Raw genomic sequence first — 22,673 nt, 5'->3', positions numbered from 1 at the left:
AAGTTTTTCAAAGCAGCCATGAATTTGAGTCAGTCACTTGATCTTTCTGAAACTCAGTTTTCCCATCTATAAATTTCAATTCAGTTTTTTGGTGGGGTGACTTCTATCTAGATCTATACAAAGCGCCATACTGAGTAATGTGTATAGAATGCCAAAACTGATGTCAGAAAAACCTGAGTTCAGATGTGGCTTCATACACTCACGAGCTGTGTGACCCATAGAAAATGGGTTGTTGTCATGCACTTAGTGCAGTGCCTGGTTCATAGTGTTATATAAATGTTTGCCACTACAACTATTAAGGGGCTATTATATAATATATTAATATATGACATTACATATAATAAATACTATACAATAATATGTAATAATACAATATAGAAATTATATCATCATATAATATAATTATCTAATTAGAATAATTATTGGGAGATGTAAAGGATACAGCTAAGTAAACAAGATAATATGAGGAGAGAAAGAGATCATTAATAGATGGGAGATCGGCGGGTATCAGGGAAGGTTTCAGGGCAGGTGGCATGTGAGCTCAGCTGGGGGAAGCATTCAGAGAGGCAGAGATAAGGAGAAAAATATATTGGCATCAGAGGTGGCTTGTTCAAGTTAGCAAAGGCATGACATGGAATATCTAATTTAGAGAATAACTCATATCCCAGGTAGGCTAGAATCAAAGAGTACATGGAGGGGAGTGATATGAGATTAGGCTGGGAAAAAAATGGAGCCACATTGTGGAGGCCCCAGAGTGCTTAGCCTGAGGCATATTTTTATCCTGGTAAGGTCGGTAGGAAATCACATTATATCTTTGAACAGGGTGTAATATGTCCAGATTTGAGCCTTAGAAAGACTGTTTAACTACGATATGTGGAGGAAGAAATGGGAAGGGATGGAAACAGGAAGCCTCTTAATATGGTCCATGAAGGAGGTTGACAAGGGCCTAAATTTAGGGTGGTAGCTGTGTGAGGGAGTGACGATGATGGAGGTAAGAGATTTTGGGGAGATAGAATCTTATCTTCAGATTCCAAGTGATCCACTGTATCTGATATATTATACTAGTGCCATGCAGAGCACATTGGAAAAACCTAATAAATGCCTTATTTACATACAGGGAAAGTTAGAGAGATAACTATCACTCCAGTAGTCTAGTGGGGATGGTAGAATAAAATTTTTTTAAAAAGACCATACATGCCTAAATGAAGTACAAAATGCAATTTAAATAAGGGGGAGACTATTTATACATGGAGAAGGATTGAGAACTTCATGCCTGAGCTGGCATTGGTGACATAGTAGAGTTGGGTCTGGAAGGAAAGATAAGTTTTCTCCAGAAGAGATTAGAGATCAGTGGATTTTTATTTATTTTTGCAGGGCAATGAGGGTTAAGTGACTTGCCCAAGATCACACAGCTAGTAAGTGTCAAGTGTCTGAGTCCAGATTTGAACTTGGGTCCTCCTGAATCAATGGCTGGTACTTTATCCACTGCACCACCTAGCTGCCCCTGGATTTTTTTTTAATAGATGGGAATTTGGGAGTCAGAAACGACTTAGTTTTAGCTCCCCACTTCTCTCTCTCTTTCTCTCTTTTTTTTTTTTTTTTGATCAGTCAATGACCAACTTTTGGAGCAGAAAACTTAATTGAAATCATAAGACATCCCCTCCCTGGAAAGTTGCATGTTTGTGTTGTGTCCAACCTACAAGGATTGAAGAACTTTATCTTTTGAAAGGGGAGAAAAATATATACTTCAAGGAAATTTCATGTAAATGTCTTTTTCCCTTTCTGCAGACTTATATTTCTCCAAATGCTGCTATATTTCATTCAGAAGATGTTGAAGGAGAAAACGGAGCAATGCTCAACAATATGCGTGTTTATGGGACGTGTACACTTGCTTTGATGGCCATGGTGGTGTTTGTAGGCGTCAAATATGTCAATAAGCTTGCCCTGGTATTTCTGGCCTGTGTGATCCTCTCAATTCTTGCCATTTATGCTGGTGTCATCAAGACTGCTTTTGAGCCCCCAGACATTCCGTAAGATGTCCTCATCTTTGCTGGAAGTGTTGTTACAGTGTGTTCAGTAGTTAGAATGAGATCTTGCTGTGGTCCAGTCCTGCCTGCTTTTGGAAGTTTTTAATTGTCCTTGCACACTTGTGATTATGTTTGCCATCTTCCATGACTCTTCTATATATGTGGTCAGGTTTGAGGGTTTTTGTGGGGGGGGCTGGAGAAGAATCCCCTTCACCTTGTTTCCACAGTCAGTTATCTACCTTGGATTCATTATCATTGTGATTTTTGTTTATGATATTTATTGTGGTTTTGTTTTGTTTTGTTTTTTTGGTGGGGCAATGGGGGTTAAGTGTCTTTCCCAAAATCACACAGATAGTAAGTGTCAAGTGTCTGAGGCTGGATTTGAACTCAGGTATTCCTGAATCCAGGGCTGGTGCTTTATCCACTGTGCCACCTAACTGTCCATATGATATTTATTGTAAACAAAAAAAAGTTGAATTTTGAAATATCTTTTGTCACTTTTTTGTTTTGATGTCTTAAAAGGATGAGCACTATTGGTCTGAATGAATGCCCTTGTTAGGGTTTGAAGGCTATTCAATCCATATATTACCTATTAACATTATCTAAGGCTTTTTGGAGTATTCTTTTCTTAGTGTTGCTATATGACTTGAATGATCTGTGAAATACAAACTCATAAAATACCTCAGGTGAGTCAGTACCCTGGTTAGAAAGGAAATGACCATTTATTAAACACCTACTGTTTGTCAGCACTGTACTAAGTGCTTTACAAAGATTATCTTATTTGATTCTTACAACAACTTTTTGAGGAAGGTGCTATCCCATTTTACATTCTTCCTCGACTACAAGTTCAGTGTTTTATCCAGTGTACCACATAGGTCCTTCAGAAGTAGCAATGGCTTTTCTTAAGAAATTCTTTTCAAAATTCACTGTTCTTCGGGTCATCTGGTTATTTTTATGATGGTCACATTCACCTAATGTATTATTTTATTTTCTCCCCATTTACATTTAAACGGTTTTCAACTTGTCATTTTTGTAAGATTTTGAGATCCAAAGTTTTCTCCCCTACCCCCACTTCCTTCACTAAGGCAGCAAGCAATCTGATATAGGTTATACAGTACAATCATGTTAAATGTATTTCCACATTAGTCATGTTGGGAAATAAAAAGGTGAAAATAATCTGCTTCAGTCAACATTCAGACTCCATAGATCTGATCATAGATCATAGGTGTAGAGATCATTTTCCATCTTGTGATGAGAGAAAGGGAGAATGTGATGTGATGTGATGTGACGTGAATCTCATTTTGAAATTTGCCATATGATGCATTCTCCATGGTTTTGGCCAGCAGAGCAAAGGAGAGAAGATCTACATGCTCTCCTAACTGGCATTTCTTCTCTTTAGGGTTTGTTTTCTTGGAAATCGCACGTTATCCAACCGAGAATTTGATGTCTGTGCTAAATTCCAAATTATAAATAATGAAACGGTGACAACACGTCTCTGGGGACTCTTCTGCAACAGCTCTATGCTTAATGCCACATGCGATGATTACTTTTATGAAAACAATGTGACTGAAATTCAGGGAATTCCAGGAATTGCCAGTGGTATCATATCAGGTAAGTTGAAAAAAAAGTTGAGTTAAACTCTATTTGGAAAAGGAGAGAAGGGAATGACGGATAGAAAGGAAGAAGGAAGGAGGATGAAATAGTATTGATGACAGGGATACAACTAATCCATTTGTTTTTTCTGAATTAGCTTTTTTCTTCCAACGAGAGATGCTAGTAACCTCATTCTTTTATAGAAAATGGACAAGGTTATTAATGGAGAATTCAAATAGAAACCCCACTTTTCAAATGCTCACCCTACACATAAACTGAATGATCATCATGTTTTATGTTAGTGTTCCATCAATTGCATATGTATTATCCTTTTGTGTGTGTGTGGGGGGGGGGCAATGGGGGTTAAGTGACTTGCCAAGGGTCACACAGCTTGTAAGTGTCAAGTGTTTGAGGCTGGATTTGAACTCAGGTACTCCTGAATCCAGAGCCGGTGCTTTATCCACTGCGCCACCTGGCTGCCCCCTGTATTATCTTTTGAATTATACCCTAGAGGCCAGTGGGCTACTTGTTTTACAGATAAAGACATAGGCATGGAGGTTAAATGGTCAATGATGTCGGAAAAGTGGGATTTGAACCCAGGTCTTCCTGACCACGACATCAAGGCCCCCTCCAGCTCTAATGAGACTACATTTAACATAGAAGAATGTGCTCAAGGAGCCTACTTGGGAACAGATGAAATAACTGAAGGACTATACAAAACTATATACCATTGTATGACACATTCTTTGAAGCAAAATCACTGTGACCAGGAAAGGGAAGCACTTCACAGAAAATACAGAAAGCAGGGTAGGATTTAAATAGCTTGCAGTGGGGCGAAGATCATCTGTTGTAGGAATAAGATTACTGGACCAGTGGTCAAGAAGCCTGCCTCTGATGGCTTGGAACAAGTTTTACTCTTTGGGTCTTAGTTTCCTTATCTGTAAAATGAGACATAAGAGCAGGACACAGGGTAGGGAGGGACTTGAAAACCAAGCAGATGTGTTGTAGACAATGAGGCTACCAGAACGGGGGCTTGAGATTGAAACAGTCACATTTAGGTGACTCCTTCATGGCCAAGTCACAAGAATCTTCTTTCTTTCTTTCTTTCTTTCTTTCTTTCTTTCTTTCTTTCTTTCTTTCTTTCTTTCTTTCTTTCTTTCTTTCTTTCTTTCTTTCTTTCTTTCTTTCTTTCTTTCTTTCTTTCTCTCTTTCTTTCTTTCTCTCTCTCTCTCTTTCTCTCTCTCTCTCTCTCTCTCTCTCTCTCTCTCTCCCTCCCTCCCTCCCTCCCTCCCTCCCTCCCTCCCTCCCTTCCTTCCTTCCTTCCTTCCTTCCTTCCTTCCTTCCTTCCTTCCTTCCTTCCTTCCTTCCTTCCTTCCTTCCTTCCTTCCTTCCTTCCTTCCTTCCTTCTTTCCTTCCTTCGGCAGTTGGGGTTAAGTGACTTGCCCAGGGTCACACAGCTAGTAAGCGTCAACTGAGGCCGGATTTGAACTTAGGTCTTCCTGAATCCAGGGCTGGTGCTTTATCCACTGTGCCACCTAGCTGCCCCTAAGAATCATGTTTCAAAGGAGAATACAAGTATATTTTTTCTCTTTTTAACAGAAAATCTGTGGAGTGCTTATGCAGATAAGGGAGCATATGTAGAAAAGAAAGGTATGCCTTCATTCCCTGTGTCAGAGGAAACAAAAACTAGCGGCCTGCCTTATGTATTGACGGACATCATGACCTACTTTACGATGTTGGTAGGAATTTATTTCCCATCTGTGACAGGTACCACATTCTTTCATTTTGAGGCACTTTTTTTGCGGGGGAGGTTGTTTTTGTTGTTTGTTTGGCCTTTAGAGGGGAGGTGTTGGGAGGGAGAGTTGGTGTGTACTTCTGGAACTTCTGTTCCAGTATAAAGTAGAGCTTTTGTTGAGCACATACCTGAACTCAGTAAAAGATGGGGCTTGATTTTGGAAGTTCTTTTTTAAAAAGTATTTTGAAAACTGTTTCCATATCAGTGGTTTCCTTTTATATCCTATGTATTTTATGCATTAAAAAATATTATGAGAAAGAATCCATAGATTTCACCAGACTGCCACTAGAGTCCAAGGCACAAAAAGGTTAAGAAGCTCTAGACGTGCTTTGTATGGAGGGTCAAGGAGCCTTGGGGAAGTTAGAAAAACAGCTAGATCTCAGTTACTTGAATTATGTTTTCTGAACTGGGTTTTCTTAATTTCTTAAGGAAGGATAAGAAAAGCAGCTGTATAATAGTTACTTGAGTTTCCAAAATAAATTCTAATAAGTAAATTAATTTTGGAAGCTAAATTTAACAGAGTTAAATTGATCTTAAAGACAGTGACTGAAAGGACATTGAACCACTGGTGGCTGTGATAGCCCGTTTTCAGCATGAGAAACAACTGTATCCTATCCAAAAGTGTTCTATCATCTTTTTCTTCTTGTGTTTCATTAAAATGATTCATATCACAAAATGTACCACTCCTGGAAGTTCTAGGCATTCAGTTTCATTTTTTGGAGATGTAGAAGATTAAGTCTCTGAAGCAAAAAGAAAAAAATAAAAAGGAAAAAAGTGAATGAAAGCTCAGCCTAGAAAAGGGAATTGTAGTTATTGTCCAAAAGATTCTTGTCCCACTACTCACTGAAGTGTACTTTACCTGCAATAGGATACAGCACATGCCACATCAACCTGGCTTTCTTTCTTTCTTTCTTTCTTTCTTTCTTTCTTTCTTTCTTTCTTTCTTTCTTTCTTTCTTTCTTTCTTTCTTTCTTTCTTTCTTTCTTTCTTTCTTTCTTTCTTTCTTTCTTTCTTTCTTTCTTCAATTCATTCATTCAATTCATTCATTCATTCATTCATTCATTCATTTACTTACTTACTTACTTATTTATTTATTTATTTTTACGGGGCAATGAGGGTTAAATGACTTGCCCGGTGTCACACACCTAGTAAGTGTCAAGTGTCTGAAGTTGGATTTGAACCCTGGTCCTCCTGAATTGAGGGCTGGTGCTTTATCCAATTCGCCACCTAGCTGCCCGGCCACATCAACTTGTATGAAGAATTGGGTAATTTGTAAGCAAATGGACAAATACATCAATTTGTGTATTTCCTTTCAAAGCATGGATTTCTCATGAATATTACCTCCTGGGATATTACCTCTCACAGATCAAACCATTTTGTGTTTTATCTGTTTATTATTTTGTTTTTAGTTTTAGTGACTCAATTTGAAAAGACAATATTCATGCACCTTTTCTTCCTTCTGTTTATAGAACTTAGTTTTTACATTCTCCAGTTAAAAGCTGGTATTTTTCATTCCCAAATCAGTTTCATTTAAAACAACTTTTTTAAAGGAAAATTGGGGGGGGGGGACTTTCCATGGAGGAATTCCTACCATAAAGGCCGATCTCTGCAACTTAGAATATTTGAGTTGAGGCCACAAAGGAATACTGTAAAGAGTAAAACACTTATTTAGTCCCATCTACTTCTTGTTTCATGGGAGTTGTTGAAAGGGCATATTTTGAGACTTGTTTTTCATCACAGGCTAGTGTAATGCTTCAAGAATAGCTCTGCTTTTAAATGAGGGATCTGCTTGAATTCAGTCTGTCAGTACCTACTTCTGGTGAATGATCCTCCACGCCCCATAGTGTCCATGTGAAATTGGAAAGCTAATTATCTTTATGTGTGTTGCTTTTTGTTTTAAAAGCTATTAGACAGTCATAGCTCATATCGCTGATTTTCTAAAAGACCAGTTTAGTTAAACCAGTGGGTGTAGTACTTCCACTTTGCTGGAACAAAGATTTTTCTAAATGGGACAGAGTGCTATATTAGTAATGTTCAGCCCAGCCACACAGTTGTTCCATATCCTCAGAAAGTTTGTGCCATAATCCTCATTTGATACTCCAGCATGACTGCATGTAGAGTAGCTTTGAATACATCTTATCTTCCATAAAAGGCTCAGATTAGATGAATAGCTGTTAAATCCAGTGAAATGATAGCTGGCCTTTTCTGCCTGTCTTGTTCACCATACTAATGTTCCCTTTTCTCTGAATGGAATAGTGAAAGTTCTAATTTAGTGACAAGGAGTCATTGCCATTGGTCATGTAAAAATATCTTTAAGGAGTCTCAGATAAGACACTAAGTCCCAGAACCACCCAGCTGCTGACATGTTCCACTAACTAGATCCTCAGCTAGGTCAAGAAGCACACAGGCTTGTCCCTCTCTTTGTGTTATTGGAGATGGTGGGAAAAGGAACAGCTTTGTATGTCTTTCATCTGGCAATATTCAATCCTGATGTCATTGGGACAGAAAGAATAACCTAGAGCCTTGGAACAAAGCAGAGTATCACTGATCCATGCAAATTCTCCTTGTTTAATATCAGTTATCACAAACTGAAGAAGGAAGGCTCTTAATTGTAGGTGAGAAGTGGCCGAAAATGAACATCTTCCCCAAAGCAAACTGCATCATTCTACACTTAATTAGGAAATAACAGATTTTCTCTCTGGCATTGCATGAAATCATGTTGGGTTTAAAAGATGAATAAAGATGAGACTTAAAATGTATGTATGGTGTATGTATATATACATATGTATATGTAAATACACCTCTATATACACACAGATACCCATGTACATATGCTATGTATGTACATATACACGACTTAGAAGCTCCTTCATTCACTATCACTGCCTCTTGAAACAGACTAGATTTTTCCACTTTCCAGGTTCTTTCTGGATCATATATATATATATATATCGTATATATGCCTTCAGCTCTTTGCCCAGATTTGTATTAGGGTAAACTTAAGATGGATCAAGGGAGGCCTTACTGGACTAACTTATTTTCCTTGGGCTCTAGAAACCACTTTTTAAGTAGAATTCTGAAAGAAACAGGCTCCTTTCAGTGGAAATGATATTTTAGGGATATAACCAGGTTAGGGCAAAGGTGAGGGTGGGGTGGTTGCCCCAAGCCACTGAAATTTATACCAGCACTTTAAGCCCTTAAGCAACATAGAAACAGCTGTACTCAGGTAAAACATGCAATAACAGCATCCTTTTCACCCAGATGCCTTTATCCCTCCTGTTCTCTGGCCCAGTAGCATTTGATGTTGTGCCTGTTTCCTCTGGTACAGGGCTAGTGAGCTCTTAGTATCATGGACCCATTCTCAGAATAATGTATATATGTGCATAACATAAAATATATATTTTTAAGTTCTTGGAACATGCCCAGTTAAGAACCACTGCTCTGATGTGTTCGTTGCTACTTTTCTCTAAGCATTAAAAAAAAAAATCATTAGGGCTCTAATGACCTTTTGGTTGTTTATTGTGCTTTATGAGAACTAAACAGAATATTCCAGAAGTAACAGATTTTAAGTAATACTATCAGTTAGCCCTTACTTGTTCTCTTTATCAAGAATTCCTTTTCCTTGGGCCATTCAGATTATTAGCAAGGATACCCTTAGCAAGACCATTCCCACTGATCAGTTAAGGGGTAATAAAATTAGAGATAATATTCTGGGGGAGGCCCAGGAATGAGTACAGTTATCTCTTCCACTTTGAGACTTTCCCTCCCCATCATAGTTTTGATGCAGGTCAGCATAAGAAATTAAATGGGAATTTTGGGGGAATTCTGTGGAAACCGCAGACGACACATGAAAGCCAACAGACAGCATAGTAAAAGTTATCTTAACTTGTAGTGGCCAGGGAAGATGGATATCCAGAATTGGCAAAATTATATGTTCAATGAGAGTTTAAAAAAAAAAAATGGGGTAAGAGCCCATAACCAGCCTGGCTTGAGTTCACTGAAGTTATGTTCTGATGTGGGTGAGTTTGACCTCTGAATAAAAAGTTTGCATCTATCTCACGGTTTATAATCTAGACTAAAATAACTAGTTTTGTCTCTGTTTTAGGTATTATGGCAGGTTCTAACCGATCTGGTGATTTGAGGGATGCTCAGAAATCCATCCCTACAGGAACAATTTTGGCAATCGCGACCACATCTTTTATCTGTATCCTTTGGGCAAAGATGTTGATGTTAGGTGCCTCTATTTTGGTCTTTTGTGTAATGTCAAATTTCACATCTCAGTTCTCTTCACTGATATTTCTTTCCTAACAATTGTACTGATCTGAATCAGAATACAGATTTCTTTATCCAAAAGAATTTCTCAAGACTGTGACCACAATTGTTGTTTTTCTAACTATTTGGAGCAAATAGAATTGTTTGTAACATAGTAGAAAGTTATTCAATAAATTGGGGGAAAGGAGAAAGTAACAATATTTTCACTTTATTAACTTATTTAACTTTAATTTATTTGTTGGTCCTCAGACAGACAGACAGACAGACAGACACACACACACACACACACACACACACGCGCGACATTACTTTGGAATTTAAGGTTAGTTTTTGCTTTTGGGGTGGATGGAAGGCGGGGTTAGAGAGAGATACAGTCTAAATGTTTTTCTGCTTATTCTAAGCAAGAACATTCCCAATCTTTGGAGACCATGATACTCTATTATACTGCGGTGAGCTCTTTGGCAGTGCCTGTCAGAAGCCCCTAGCGGTATAGCCAGCTCACCTTTCTCCAAAACTTCCTTAGTCCTTGAACTTATTTCTGTATTTTTCTTGACTTATCTTTGCTCCTTAACTTATCAAAATAGATTTGTCCTGCATTGTGCTTTTTGGAGCCTGTATAGAAGGTGCAGTTTTGAGAGATAAGTATGTTCATTTTAAATTAAATTAAATTTTTAATTTGTAACATGCAAAATTGGAAAGCTTTGATTTTCACCAAGCAAAGCAGTATTTAAATAGGAGATTCAACGTTTTGTTCACTTTTGATTCAAAGTTGAAGTAAAATGTTATCTACCCAAAACATTAACCTACATACTTATATGTGTGTATAATATTTTGTAAATTCTGTATGTTGTGCATAATATAGTATACATATTATACTGTGCATGTGTGTATAATATATAGTATATATAGTGTGTGTGTGTATATATATCACATTATAGTATGTAAAAATATACAGAATACTGGATCATGCTGTGCATGTGTATAATATATTTAATATAGCATATTATGTATAATATCTGGAATACACAGTATATTACACATAACTATATAGTTTGAATAGTCTTTGTAGAGCCATTTCTGAAGTTGAATCTTCATTGAAACATTTTTAGAACTTTATAGCTCCTACAGGCTGCCTACCATGCCCCCTCAGCAAATGCTTTCTGAGTTATTTCAGGCCACTCTGAAATAAATAAATAAATACATAGAAAGATAGATAGATAGATAAATTTAAAACAAAACAAAAAACCAAACCTGTTACTACTAATATTTGGACTTATCCTTTCTTCCTTTTTAGGTTTGGAGAAGCCCTGAAAGGAAACCTTGTGATTGGCATGCTTGCCTGGCCATCTCCCTGGGTCATTGTCATTGGCTCCTTCTTCTCCACCTGTGGGGCTGGCCTTCAGAGCTTAACAGGTGCACCTAGGCTACTGCAGGCTATTGCAAGAGATGGGATTGTGCCTTTCCTTCAGGTGAGGATGGGTTTTCTCATTAACTTGAATGTGGTCATCAGCAAGCATGGATTAAGCACCAGCTATGTGCCGGGCACTGTCTTAAGTGTTAGTGTCAGAGACAAAAATGGAACAGTTTCTGCCCTGAGGGAGCTTCTTTTCTATTCAGTGAGACAAAACCACACTGCTCTTGATGATTTCCATGATTATTCTATCATTTATACTGGTTACTTATAATGAAAAGATTTCACTTAGAAAAAAGTGATGTGTTCCAATTCTTCTGTCAGTTTTCTTTCTCTTTGAAAACTGCTTGTGCTTTTTTGGCTTATGTGATCATCAGATTCAGAGAATGATCTTAGAACAGTAAGAAACAAAATAGAAATAGTTTGTTAATGATTGTTAGTTTTTCCTTGTCTTTAGTGGCAGCTGTGGCACAGTAGATAGAGTAATAGACTTAGAATCAAGAATATCTAAGTTCAGATCTGGCTTCAGGCACTAGCTATGTGATCCTGAGGAAAGTCACATAATCTCTGATTTACCTCAGTTTCCTCAACTGGAAATAAAGGTAATATGAGCACCTACCTTGCAGGGTTCTATAAGGGGCCAAAATTCTAGCTATACTCTCTAAAATATCTAATGAATGTTCGCCAATAAATTATAAGCTTTAGCAAGAGTTTAGACTTTTAAGTATTTATTAAGGAGAATATGAAGAGAGAGAAAGAGACCTAGATTCAGCTGTCTATCTCAGGGAGCCAATGTCTCCAGCTCTTCTCCCCTCTGAGGTCCTCCAGAAAGAGAGTGAGAGAGCGAGCCTTGCCTCTTCTTCGTCCCACAAGCCTCCTTTGAAACTGGGAACATCCCATTCACAAGCACACATAACTCCAAGCTGATTGGCTGGTAGATATGCTAGACAGTACCCAGGAGCAAACAACACTTCCTGACACCAAGCAAAAGCCAGATGGCTTGCCCTGAGACACCTTCTTCTCATGGTGGAGCTTTCCTACAATAACTCTCCAGCAGGTGGCATCACTCCAATCGTTACATTTGTCAGGATCAAATGGGATAATACTTGTATAATACAGTATCTGGCACATATACATATGTCTGTTTCCTTATCGTGCTTTAAGGTGTATGAAATGATTTGTGTACATTTTTTCTAGTTAAACTATTAGAGGGTTTCTCAGCGTGGAAGTAGACTGTAAAAAAAATTTCAGTATGATTGGTTTCCTTTGTAATTCTTTAGTAATTTTATTTCTATGCAATTCTATGTAATTTGTAATTTTATTTTATATATTTGCAAACATTATTCTGAAGAGCCTGTAGGCTTCACCAGAATACCAAAGAGGTCCATTTCACACAAAAAAGGACTAAGAATCTCCAGTCTAGAACCTTAAAGAGTTATAAGCTTCCTTTAAGGTTATTGTTTCCACTCAATACAATAATCCACTGTAAAGATAATCATAACAAGTATAAATAAGCAAAGGGTCTGTGACTTTTGTAAGTGTAGGGGGCAAGTCCTCCCTCCAAAGCAGATTGAAACCCCTCTCTCACTTAGAAAAGAAGTCTTAGGGAATTGCTGGAGGCAGAGGCTTCACTTGTCCGGAGTCACCACAAAGCATCAGAGGTGGGGATTTGAATCAAATTCTTTCTGCCTCAAGTATAGGTAGGTGATGCTGTGGATGAGAGTGCTGGACCCGGAGTCAGGAAGACCTGAGTTTAAATGTGACCCCAGACACTTACTAACTGTGTGAGCCTGGACATGTCAGTCAATCCCTGTTTGCCTCAGTATCCTCATCTGTAAAATGAGTAGGAGCAGGAAATGAATGGCAAACCACTCCAGTGTCTTTGCCATTGTGGTGATGAAGAATCAGACATGACTGAATGACAGATTTCTACCTCAGAGTCTACACTCTAAACATTATGCCATTCTATCTTTGTCTTGGTAATAAAAGCTAAAAAAATAAATATATAAATGTAAGAATACAATATAACATAGTTTATTAAAGTTTACAATGAGATGCACATATCACATGAAATAATTTGTACCTAAGAATTCTGTGAGATACATTTTAAAGAGGTGGTCATCTCATCCTTTTGAAAATTTTTCCAGGGACAAAGAATTTATAACAAGACAAATTCCATTTTTGGATGACTCTAATTGTTTTATGAGAAAGACTTAGGCTTAGTATAGCTTCTGTTCATTGGCCCTCCCTGAGGTTACAAAGAGTAAAACCATACCCCCTTCTGCATTGCGGACCTTCAAATATTTGAGAACTGCTATCATGATCTCCATGTTGTCCATTCTCCAAACTAGACATTTGTTTATTCTGCTATTGTATGACAATGTGTTTTGAACACCCCATGCCATCTTTTTAGGCCTTTTGATATATTGCATATAAGTGATCCCTTTATAGGACCGTACGCAAAACTGAGCACGATACTTCAAATGGAATTGACCAACACAGAAGAAAAAATTCTGGTTTTGAATCATATTCTTTTCTTTCTTTCTTTCTTTCTTTCTTTCTTTCTTTCTTTCTTTCTTTCTTTCTTTCTTTCTTTCTTTCTTTCTTTCTTTCTTTCTTTCTTTCGTGAGGCAGTGGGGGTTAAGTGACTTGCCCAGGGTCACACAGCTAGTAATTGTCAAATGTCTGAGGCCATATTTGAATTCAGGTCCTCCTGAATCCAGGGCAGGTGCTCTATCCACTGTGCCATCTAGCTGTCCCTCATATTCTTTTAAAAAAGAAAAAAAGCTCCCCCTGAATTTTTAGTTTTTATCTTCACTAAAAGAGCTGCAAGTGTCCATTATACTTTGAATTTTTTCTATGCCAATTAAAGATTGCCTTAGATTTCACTTTCAATGAAAAGTGCCACATATGTGTATGGCTTACAATGATTTAAAAAAAAAAATTACAATATGGAATTTTTTGGCAACCATTTTATTCTTTTAAGCTATTTTATAATGTATATGAAGTGATGCATTTTTCCTACTAAAAATGGTGTTGAAATTTGTGCTAAAAAAATTTAGGTGGTTAGATTTATACTTGACAATTCTAATAATTACATCTTTTAGCAGATTTACTATAAATAGCACTCTATTTTCTATTAGACAGTTTATGGTTCTATAACTTCATTAGAGTAGGTACTTCCTCAATTGTTATATATTAAAATTCTTCCAACCTTCAGGTTAAGTCTGAACTGGTTTATTTTTATTTCTGTTCAGTTGTGTCCAACTATGTGTAGTCCATAGTGTTTTCTTGGCAAAGATAGTGGAACGGTTTGCCATTTCCTTCTCCACTGTGCCTCCATATCACACAAATGAGGAACTAAGGCAAATAGGGGTTAAGTGACTTGTCTGGGGCTACGCAGTGTCTGAAACTTGCTTTGAATTCAGATCTTCCTGCCTACGGTCCTACACCAACTAGCTGCCCCTCTAAATGATTTTTTGGACACCCCCAAATTGTCACGTTGTGGTGCTTGGCCTTATGGTGTCAACACTTTCTAAACTTATCTGGACAATAGATTGTCCAGTAGTCATTATTAGCACTAACCCCAGTGCTTCAGAGCTAGCACTTCACGTTCTGTTGGCATGGCTTCAGGAACACCGGGTCACCATACTGCACTAATAAGGCACTGAAGGAACGGTGTAGAGGAGTATATTTCAGGAGGAGGAGATTAACCAATAAAAAAGTCCTTCCAAAAGTGGCTGACTGATGCCACCAGCTGGATATGTTGCAGAATTATTTTTGGCTTGAACCAGTTGCTGTTTGACCATGAGGAATGTTTATGCCCAGCTGATATGTTTTGGGGGCCTCAGTGGCCAGTTCCTGACCCTTGTTCTCTTTTTGCTTTGCAGATTTGAGGTCATTACATTAATCTGCAGGCAAGAGAATACACATTGATAATCGTTCCAACTAAAATAAGTTTTAGGACTGCTAGTTCTGTTCCCTCCAGGGTCATCCATCTCGGAAGACAAATGCAAGAGTTCTTGATGATAGCTTTTTCTTATTTTTATTGGATAGTTCTTCTCAGAAGCAGCTAAACAGTTTAGCTCCTAACATTTGGCTCCTTGTCGAGTTGGTTCCGTCTTGTGGTTATGTTGACATTTTGGGGACATTTAGTATTTGTTTTTCTTAAGTTTTGTTATGTATGAGGGGGAAATGCACAGAGAGAGAGGTGAGCCTGCTTTTATGTTTCAGCCCGAAATGTAAATTTAAAAGAAAAACAAAACTCTTATTTATTGGAGTGTGGTCCTTAACTCTACAGCTAAATGGACTAAAAATAACTACATTTATGCTCTTTATTTGAATTAGGTATTTGGTCACGGAAAAGCAAATGGGGAGCCCACATGGGCCTTACTCCTCACTGCTCTCATCTGTGAAATAGGAATCCTAATTGCTTCCTTGGACAGTGTAGCACCAATTCTTTCAATGTAAGTATACTTACTTGTCAGGATGGAAATATGATACATGTTTTTAAAATAAATTTCGTTCATTTGACTTTTTAAAGTACTACTCCTTCATTCTTCCACTCCCAAATTCTTTTTCTTCTTTAGTAATAGATACTCCAATTTTGCAAAAACCTAGCACCATAACACTACAATTGAGAATTTCCTTTTTTTTTTTTTTTTTTGGTGAGGCAATTGGGGTTACGTGACTTGCCCGGGGTCACACAGCTAGTAAGCGTTAAGTGTCTGAGGCTAGATTTGAACTCAGGTCCTCTTGAACCCAGGGCTGGTGCTCTATCCAGTGTGCCACCTAGCTGCCCCTAATTGAAAATTTCTTATGGGCACGTCATTATATTTTTTATTAAGTGCCCTTAGCACAGTGCTAGTTATTGTGAGGGTCATTGCTGTCCTCTGTTTTTGAAGAGGACCAAAATGGCATCACTATGTTGGGGTCAAGGTGGTGTGTCCTAGTGGTTGACCTGACCAGTATGTGCTCAGAAGCTCAGAGCTTATAGGTTGGGCACAAATAGTCCATATGAACACTTGGAATGTTGTAAGGATATAAAGATGCCCTCTTAGGCCACAGAGCTTACAGACTAATTGGAAACATGTAATGTAGAATGGGGCAAAAGTCCTAAAGTACTAAAGTGCAATAACACTTAAAATACATAATAACATCATCTTAGGATTTTATCAGTAGGCTGGAAGGGGATTTAGAGGTGATCTAGTCACACCCCACCGCAGTTTTACAGATGAGGAAACAGGTCCAGAACAGTACTTCCAAAAGTGGCTGACTAATGCCACCAGCTGGATATGTTGCAGAATTATTTTTGGCTTGAACCAGTTGCTGTTTGACCTGGGTACTCTACCATAACATTGTCTACTCTTTCTGCTGTGCCACAGGCGGTGGCAATATGTGGTGTGGACCATGGCCATAGGAAGGTTCAGGAAGAGGGGGTGGTCCTGGGGTTATGTAACGATTGGAATGACACCATCAGCTACTGTAGGAAAGCTCAGCCATTAGGAGAAGGCGCCTGAGGGCAAGCCATGTGGCTTTTCTTTGGTGTCAGGAAGTGATGTTGGCTTGCATGAGGAAGAAGGAGTGAGGCTGGCTCTATCACACTCTTTCCTCAGGACTCTGGTGGAGAGTGGAGCTAGAAATGCACTCTCCCTTTAATAGATAGATGAATCTAGGCCTTTCTCTCTCCACCAAATTCTTATTCTCCTTAATAAATGCTTAAAAGTCTAACTCTTGCTAAAGCTTATAATTTATTGGCAATCACTCAATAGATATTTTAGATTAGCTAGAATTTTAGCCCCTTACAGCTATCTAGATGAAGCTTTCCCCAACTGTTGCCCCTTGAAGAATAGCTGTTGAATTGGGTTCATGAAGTAAGACTTAGGAGGCAAGAAGTAGAATGGGGACAATTAAGAGCAACCTGAATGGATAAGACAGAGTCTTTGCTTTGGTGAGCAAGATAGCTAGGTTAGGGATTGGTATAGATCATGATGGAAAATTTCAGAAAGACTCACATGTCAATTGACTGCAGTGATGATAAAGGGGCTGAGACTAGACCAGAGATTAGATTAATTAAGTGAAAGTAGCCATGGATCTGACTGAGTCTTTAGGAGTCAAAGATAAGTCTGTAGGACCAGATGACTTGGGTTACCATGAATGGAAATGTTGAACCTGGAAAGAAGGTTCTCTTTGGAGGTGAACAGGAGTTTGGTTTTGGGCTTGTTCTAGTAGAGGTGACAGCCTATCCAATGTAAAGATTGCATGTTCTCAGCAGAAAATAAAATTCCTGAGTCCATTCATGGTAACCCAAGTCATCTGGTCCTACAGACTTATCTTTGACTCCTAAAGACTCAGTCAGATCCATGGCTACTTTCACTTAATCTAATCTCTGGTCTAGTCTCAGCCCCTTTCTCATCACTGCAGTCAATTGACATGTGAGTCTTTCTGAAATTTTCCATCATGATCTATACCAATCCCTAACCTAGCTATCTTGCTCACCAAAGCAAAGTGAGCCAAGCAAGTGCTAAAGAGGAAGAATATGCCAAAAGAGATTTGGTAGTGAATGCTGGGAGATTGCATGAGTTACATGTAAGGTTCCTAGGCTTTTTTGGTTTTCAGTAAACTTTTCCATGCCTCCTATTTGTTAGGAATGGAAATTTTAGCATTTATTGTCCACATAAATAACAGTGGATTTGAGAACAGGGTGAAGGATCAGAATTCATACAGCTAAGTTTTCATTAATGTCATTAAGACCTTTTTAGAATACTTTAATAATACAGGTTTTAAAAAATTATTCATTTTTGACATAAATACAAAAGAAGAAAAGAAAAATTTCCATGTCCATAGCAGAACATGAAAGGATTTAATATAAAACTAATAAATTTCCATTTCACAAAAACCTATGTAATCTTTTCAAAGCAACCCTACTTTTCTATGCTTCTAGGTTTTCTTTTGTTTTCTGCTGTGTACTTTTTATTTTTCTCCCTTTTATCCCCTCCATCCACCCCTCCTCCCCAGCACAAGAGAAGGCTACAAACATATGCATACATTTACTTACACACACACACACACACACACACACACACACACACACATACACACACAAGACCATGTTAGAAAATACACTTATAAAAACAAATTTTTGTTTTGTTTTTAATCAAATTTATTTTTATGGTTAACTCTGCAACCACCCAAGACATTTTTACAACATGGTGTGTATCTTTTATAATCCGCTCTTCAGGTTTTTCCTCATGTGCTACATGTTTGTGAATTTGGCTTGTGCTGTACAGACTCTTCTGCGCACCCCAAACTGGCGTCCTCGTTTCAAGTTCTATCATTGGTAAGCTAATGCTTTTTTACGATTATTTCTTCAGATCATATTCTAGGTTCACAGAACATTTTCAGTTGTTAGTGGAGTGTTTGGTGGGTAAAGGTATCTTCTGTTCATTAGGTCTTAACAACTCTGAGATTGTATGTTAGATACCTCTTGCTATTGGTTCTTTTTAATAAATTCACTGATTTTTATTGGTGCAAGGAAGCTCCTGTTGAAAATGCTAATGCAGAATGGCACCTTTTCCTGCAATTTCCAGGGTTGCCCAGAGCTATGAAAGAGGTTACTTAAATTGTCCAGGGTCAGGCTGGAATGAATCAAAGGCTGAAATTGAATCTGAGTCTTCTTGACTCCAAAATCCGCTCTCTATTCATAATGCCACGCTACCTATCACACGTCAAGTGTCTCTCAGCTAGTCATGTATTTGCAGACTTAGAACCTCAACAAAGCAACATTATTATTAATCCTTTAGTTTCCTTATGGGAATTCATGCCGACGTCTTGTCATTGTCTCTTTATATCATAGATATACTAAAATCAAAGATCATCCAGATCTTTGAAAACAGACATTGTATATTTTTGTAATTTTTGTCATTAGCTCAAGGGAGGGCTACTAATTCACTGTGTGTGTGTGTGTGTGTGTGTGGCACTTGGGGTTAAGTGACTTGCCCAGGGTCACACAGGTAGTAAGTGTTAAGTGTCTGAGGCTGGATTTGAACTCAGGTCTTCCTGAATCCAGGGCCCGTGTTCTATCCACTGCATCACCTAGCTTCCCTGAACTCACTATTTCTAATTCACATATATCCCAGGTAAAATAGCTTTCTACCTTTAACCAGCTTTGACCTTTTTTTACCTTTCATATTGGAGCACAATTCTATGGGTCCGTTATTTTCCATAGCTTATTCTTAGTGGATTTTATCTATATAGTGAAGTACATGAGAGAAAATGGTCCAGTTTTAGAATTATTAAATAATTTTTTTTCCTCCATAGGACTCTTTCTTTTCTTGGAATGAGCTTGTGTCTTGCCTTGATGTTCATTTGCTCTTGGTACTATGCTCTGTTTGCCATGCTTATTGCAGGCTGTATCTATAAGTACATTGAGTACAGAGGGTGAGTGGCTCTGTTTTTCTACAATAAGTTTTTCTTTCTGTCTTTTTTTTGTTGTTGTTGTTGTTATAAGTTTTTATTTCTAGGGTTCTTGTTTACCATGTATTAATGAACTTCGATGTTATAGAAAAAGAGGGGGGAGGTGCTCAGAAAATATGGGGAATTTAAATGAACATGTATCTAAACTGCAGGTCTTATGCGCGTGCGTGTGTGTGTGTGTGTGTGTGTGTGTGTGTGTGTGTGTGTGTGTGTACATAAATGCCTGTATTGAAACTAAGAATTCCCTACCTTTCCCACCTCCCTTTATATCTTCTGAGCTGTCTGACTCTTTCCATGGATTAAATCTGGAGATGGCAAATTCATTCCCAAGGGCAATCCAGCTCACTGCCTTTTTGGGGTACATTTTGGCCCCTGAGCTGAGAATGGTTATTACATTTTAAAATGCAATAAAAGCTTATTTTAAAGTGTTTATTTATATATTCTCCTGGGGTATATAAGACAAAAACAAACAAAAAATAGCCAAGAGCTGTGCAAAAATGGGGAGAAATGAGGCTCAAATTTTTGTGTTTTGATATGGTACCTCTCTGATATGTATATTAGCGCTTCAGTTCCTTAGTAACCTGCTGTGTTCATATGATAACCTTTACATTTTCTATTCCATGTTCAAACTTTAAAAATTTGGCTATAGTGTATGTACTGTATTAGGATGTCATTATAGTACCATATATGGAATATATGGAAGGAAAATTTTTTGTGATCCTTTGGAGCGACGTTGGCCATGCTCGGTTTTTTTTGCTTCTTTATTTTTATCAGTCTAAAAAAGACAGCTCTGGTGTCTAAGTATCTACAGCTACATTTGTTCAAAAACAAAAGATGAAAATCGTTCCTGAGTGGTTTTTATTTTTCATTATTTTGTTTGATGGAAAATTGTGTCCGCCCCATGCAAGTGTTCTAACTAAGCTTCTACTGGGAAATCAGAAGTCATCTTATCTGTTTGGCATTTACAGCCCTTCACAACCCATTGGCAATATAGCTTTCCACATTCTATGGTCAGGACAAGCTCTTTTAAAAAACAAAACAAAACCTGTTTATAATATATACATATATATATGTATAGTCACCTATTTCCTGTTTCCACATCTCTGTATAGGCTATCCACTATGCCTGGAATGCATTCCATCCTTTTGTAATTTTCAGCCTTCCATAATGTCTTCTCTCACCCCAAATTCTCTTTACCTATTTTTTTCTTTATGTGTATAATTATGTGTGTGTGTGTGTGTGTATCTGTATAGCCTTATTTCCCTTTTCCTATTGCTGCCATATAGACATTTGGCATTATTTTAATTATTATGCAATGATTTTATGTGATCACATGCATACACCTGCTCCTCATAGTGTCTTAGAACATAGGTATACCTTTGGCAATGAAGTTTTTATTTATGTCTTTGAAACATACTCCATCCATTACAAGGGGTAATATATACTCTTAAGCTAGCACATTGATTAAGATTCCTGGCTCAAGTTATTAAGTTTTAATGTAATCTCATAATCATAATAATCATGTAATCTCATGTAAACCTACCATGCCCCCTTTTTGCCCCCCAAGCCATTCCATATGACTTAGTATTTTTTTTAAGAGAGGGGGGAAAAGTCAGCACATCTGATCCATACATTGATTTTCAACTGGTTTAAAGTGAGGTTTTCTTTTCCTTTTAAAGAGCTGAGAAAGAATGGGGCGATGGGATAAGAGGTTTATCTCTGAATGCTGCTCGTTTTGCATTACTTCGTGTAGAACATGGCCCACCCCACACTAAAAACTGGAGGTAAGTTTTGAGTGATCCTTTTGTGCTAAGAGTATTAATCCCCTCCTTGTTGATCCCATGTTGTGGTTTCCATCTGAAGCTAAGTCAGTGTCTTATTCAGTAGGCTGAAATTTGAGCATGCATAAGAGTAATCTTAAATATTATTTATTTAAAATGATTAATATTAAAATATGGCACTGAATTGTCATAAAAATCTGGTTGCTAAGTGAATTAATAAAATTCCTATTTTAATGAAATGGGGTTTCTAAATAGGACATGTCTGAAAAGAAATCTTTATTAAGCACCCATTGTATGCAGAATACTGCACCAGGTGCTGGGGAAGATGCAAAGTTTGGGAGGGGGGAAAAGGAGATGATGAGATACCCTCATATAAACTAAAGTACACCAATGAGTCATAAAATTTTTGGTGAGATTTGAAGGGGAATGTTTTTGAGGTTCAGGGATGGCTTATGTCAAAAAATTGTCACCATATTTGGAGAATTACAACCCATTTAGAATATAGATAGTATTGCTCTCTGACATTTTGGGTATAGGAAGTGCAATGGATAGAGCACCGGCGCTGGAGTCAGGAGGACCCGAGTTCAAATTTGGCATCAGACACAACAGCTGGGCAAGTAACTTAACCCCAGTTGCCTCCAAAAAATAAAAAATAAATAAAAAATTTTTTTAAATTTAAAAATTGGCCACCTGGAATGGACCAACCTATACCAGAAAAGAATCCCCACCTCTCTGACAAGTGGTCATCTAGCCCCTGATTTAAGACTTCCAATAAAAGGGAACTCTGTTCCTCCTAAGGCAACACATTCCATGGTCATTCAGTCAGTCAACAAGCTTTTCAGTGCTTTCAAGAACAAAATCATGGTCCTTGCTGTAAAGGAGCTACGTTCTTATGGGGGAGATCACATATGGATGGACAGTTTAATTGTTAAGATACTTTCCCTTATATTAAACCTCAGCAACTTCTTTGCAACTTCTGCCCCTTGCTTGTCATTCTATCTACCACGGGCAGAAGAAGAGTCACCCCTCTACCCTATGACAGCTCTTCAAACACTGTCTCATATGTCTCTTCAGCCTCCTCCCTCCCCCTCAGTCTTCTCTTCTATAGGCCAAATATCCCCAATTCATTGAACTTCATGAGACTACATTTGAGGCCTTTTATCCTGGTTGGATATTCTTTGGTTTTTCAAAGCCCTCCTTAGACTCTTAACACCTAGGACTCTAGCAATCGCCCCCTGATCTCCTCAGACCTCGCCTCCATTTTGGTATAGGCCATTGACACCCCATACTTGGACTCTTGCCTTCTGGTTGGTCTTCCT

General features: G+C 37.9%; 1 protein-coding gene across 3 annotated transcripts in view; it reads left to right on the top strand.

Annotated features, from left to right (window-relative positions):
• Positions 1-22,673, top strand: part of SLC12A7 (solute carrier family 12 member 7) — a 141,879-nt gene that overhangs the window by 78,784 nt on the left and 40,422 nt on the right. For all 3 annotated transcript variants that reach the window (XM_043974442.1, XM_043974432.1, XM_043974423.1), the window contains exons 7-16: positions 1,789-2,030; positions 3,427-3,638; positions 5,220-5,387; positions 9,521-9,619; positions 10,272-10,329; positions 10,982-11,156; positions 15,446-15,564; positions 18,339-18,437; positions 19,418-19,537; positions 21,253-21,357. In XM_043974442.1, the coding sequence (XP_043830377.1) occupies positions 1,789-2,030; positions 3,427-3,638; positions 5,220-5,387; positions 9,521-9,619; positions 10,272-10,329; positions 10,982-11,156; positions 15,446-15,564; positions 18,339-18,437; positions 19,418-19,537; positions 21,253-21,357 (1,397 nt within the window). The remainder of the gene's footprint in view (positions 1-1,788; positions 2,031-3,426; positions 3,639-5,219; positions 5,388-9,520; positions 9,620-10,271; positions 10,330-10,981; positions 11,157-15,445; positions 15,565-18,338; positions 18,438-19,417; positions 19,538-21,252; positions 21,358-22,673) is intronic.

This window comes from Dromiciops gliroides, chromosome 1 (assembly GCF_019393635.1).
Source record: "Dromiciops gliroides isolate mDroGli1 chromosome 1, mDroGli1.pri, whole genome shotgun sequence".
Lineage (NCBI taxonomy): Eukaryota > Metazoa > Chordata > Mammalia > Microbiotheria > Microbiotheriidae > Dromiciops > Dromiciops gliroides.
Note: the sequence above shows the minus strand (reverse complement) of the source record. Positions and strands in the feature narration are given on the sequence as shown.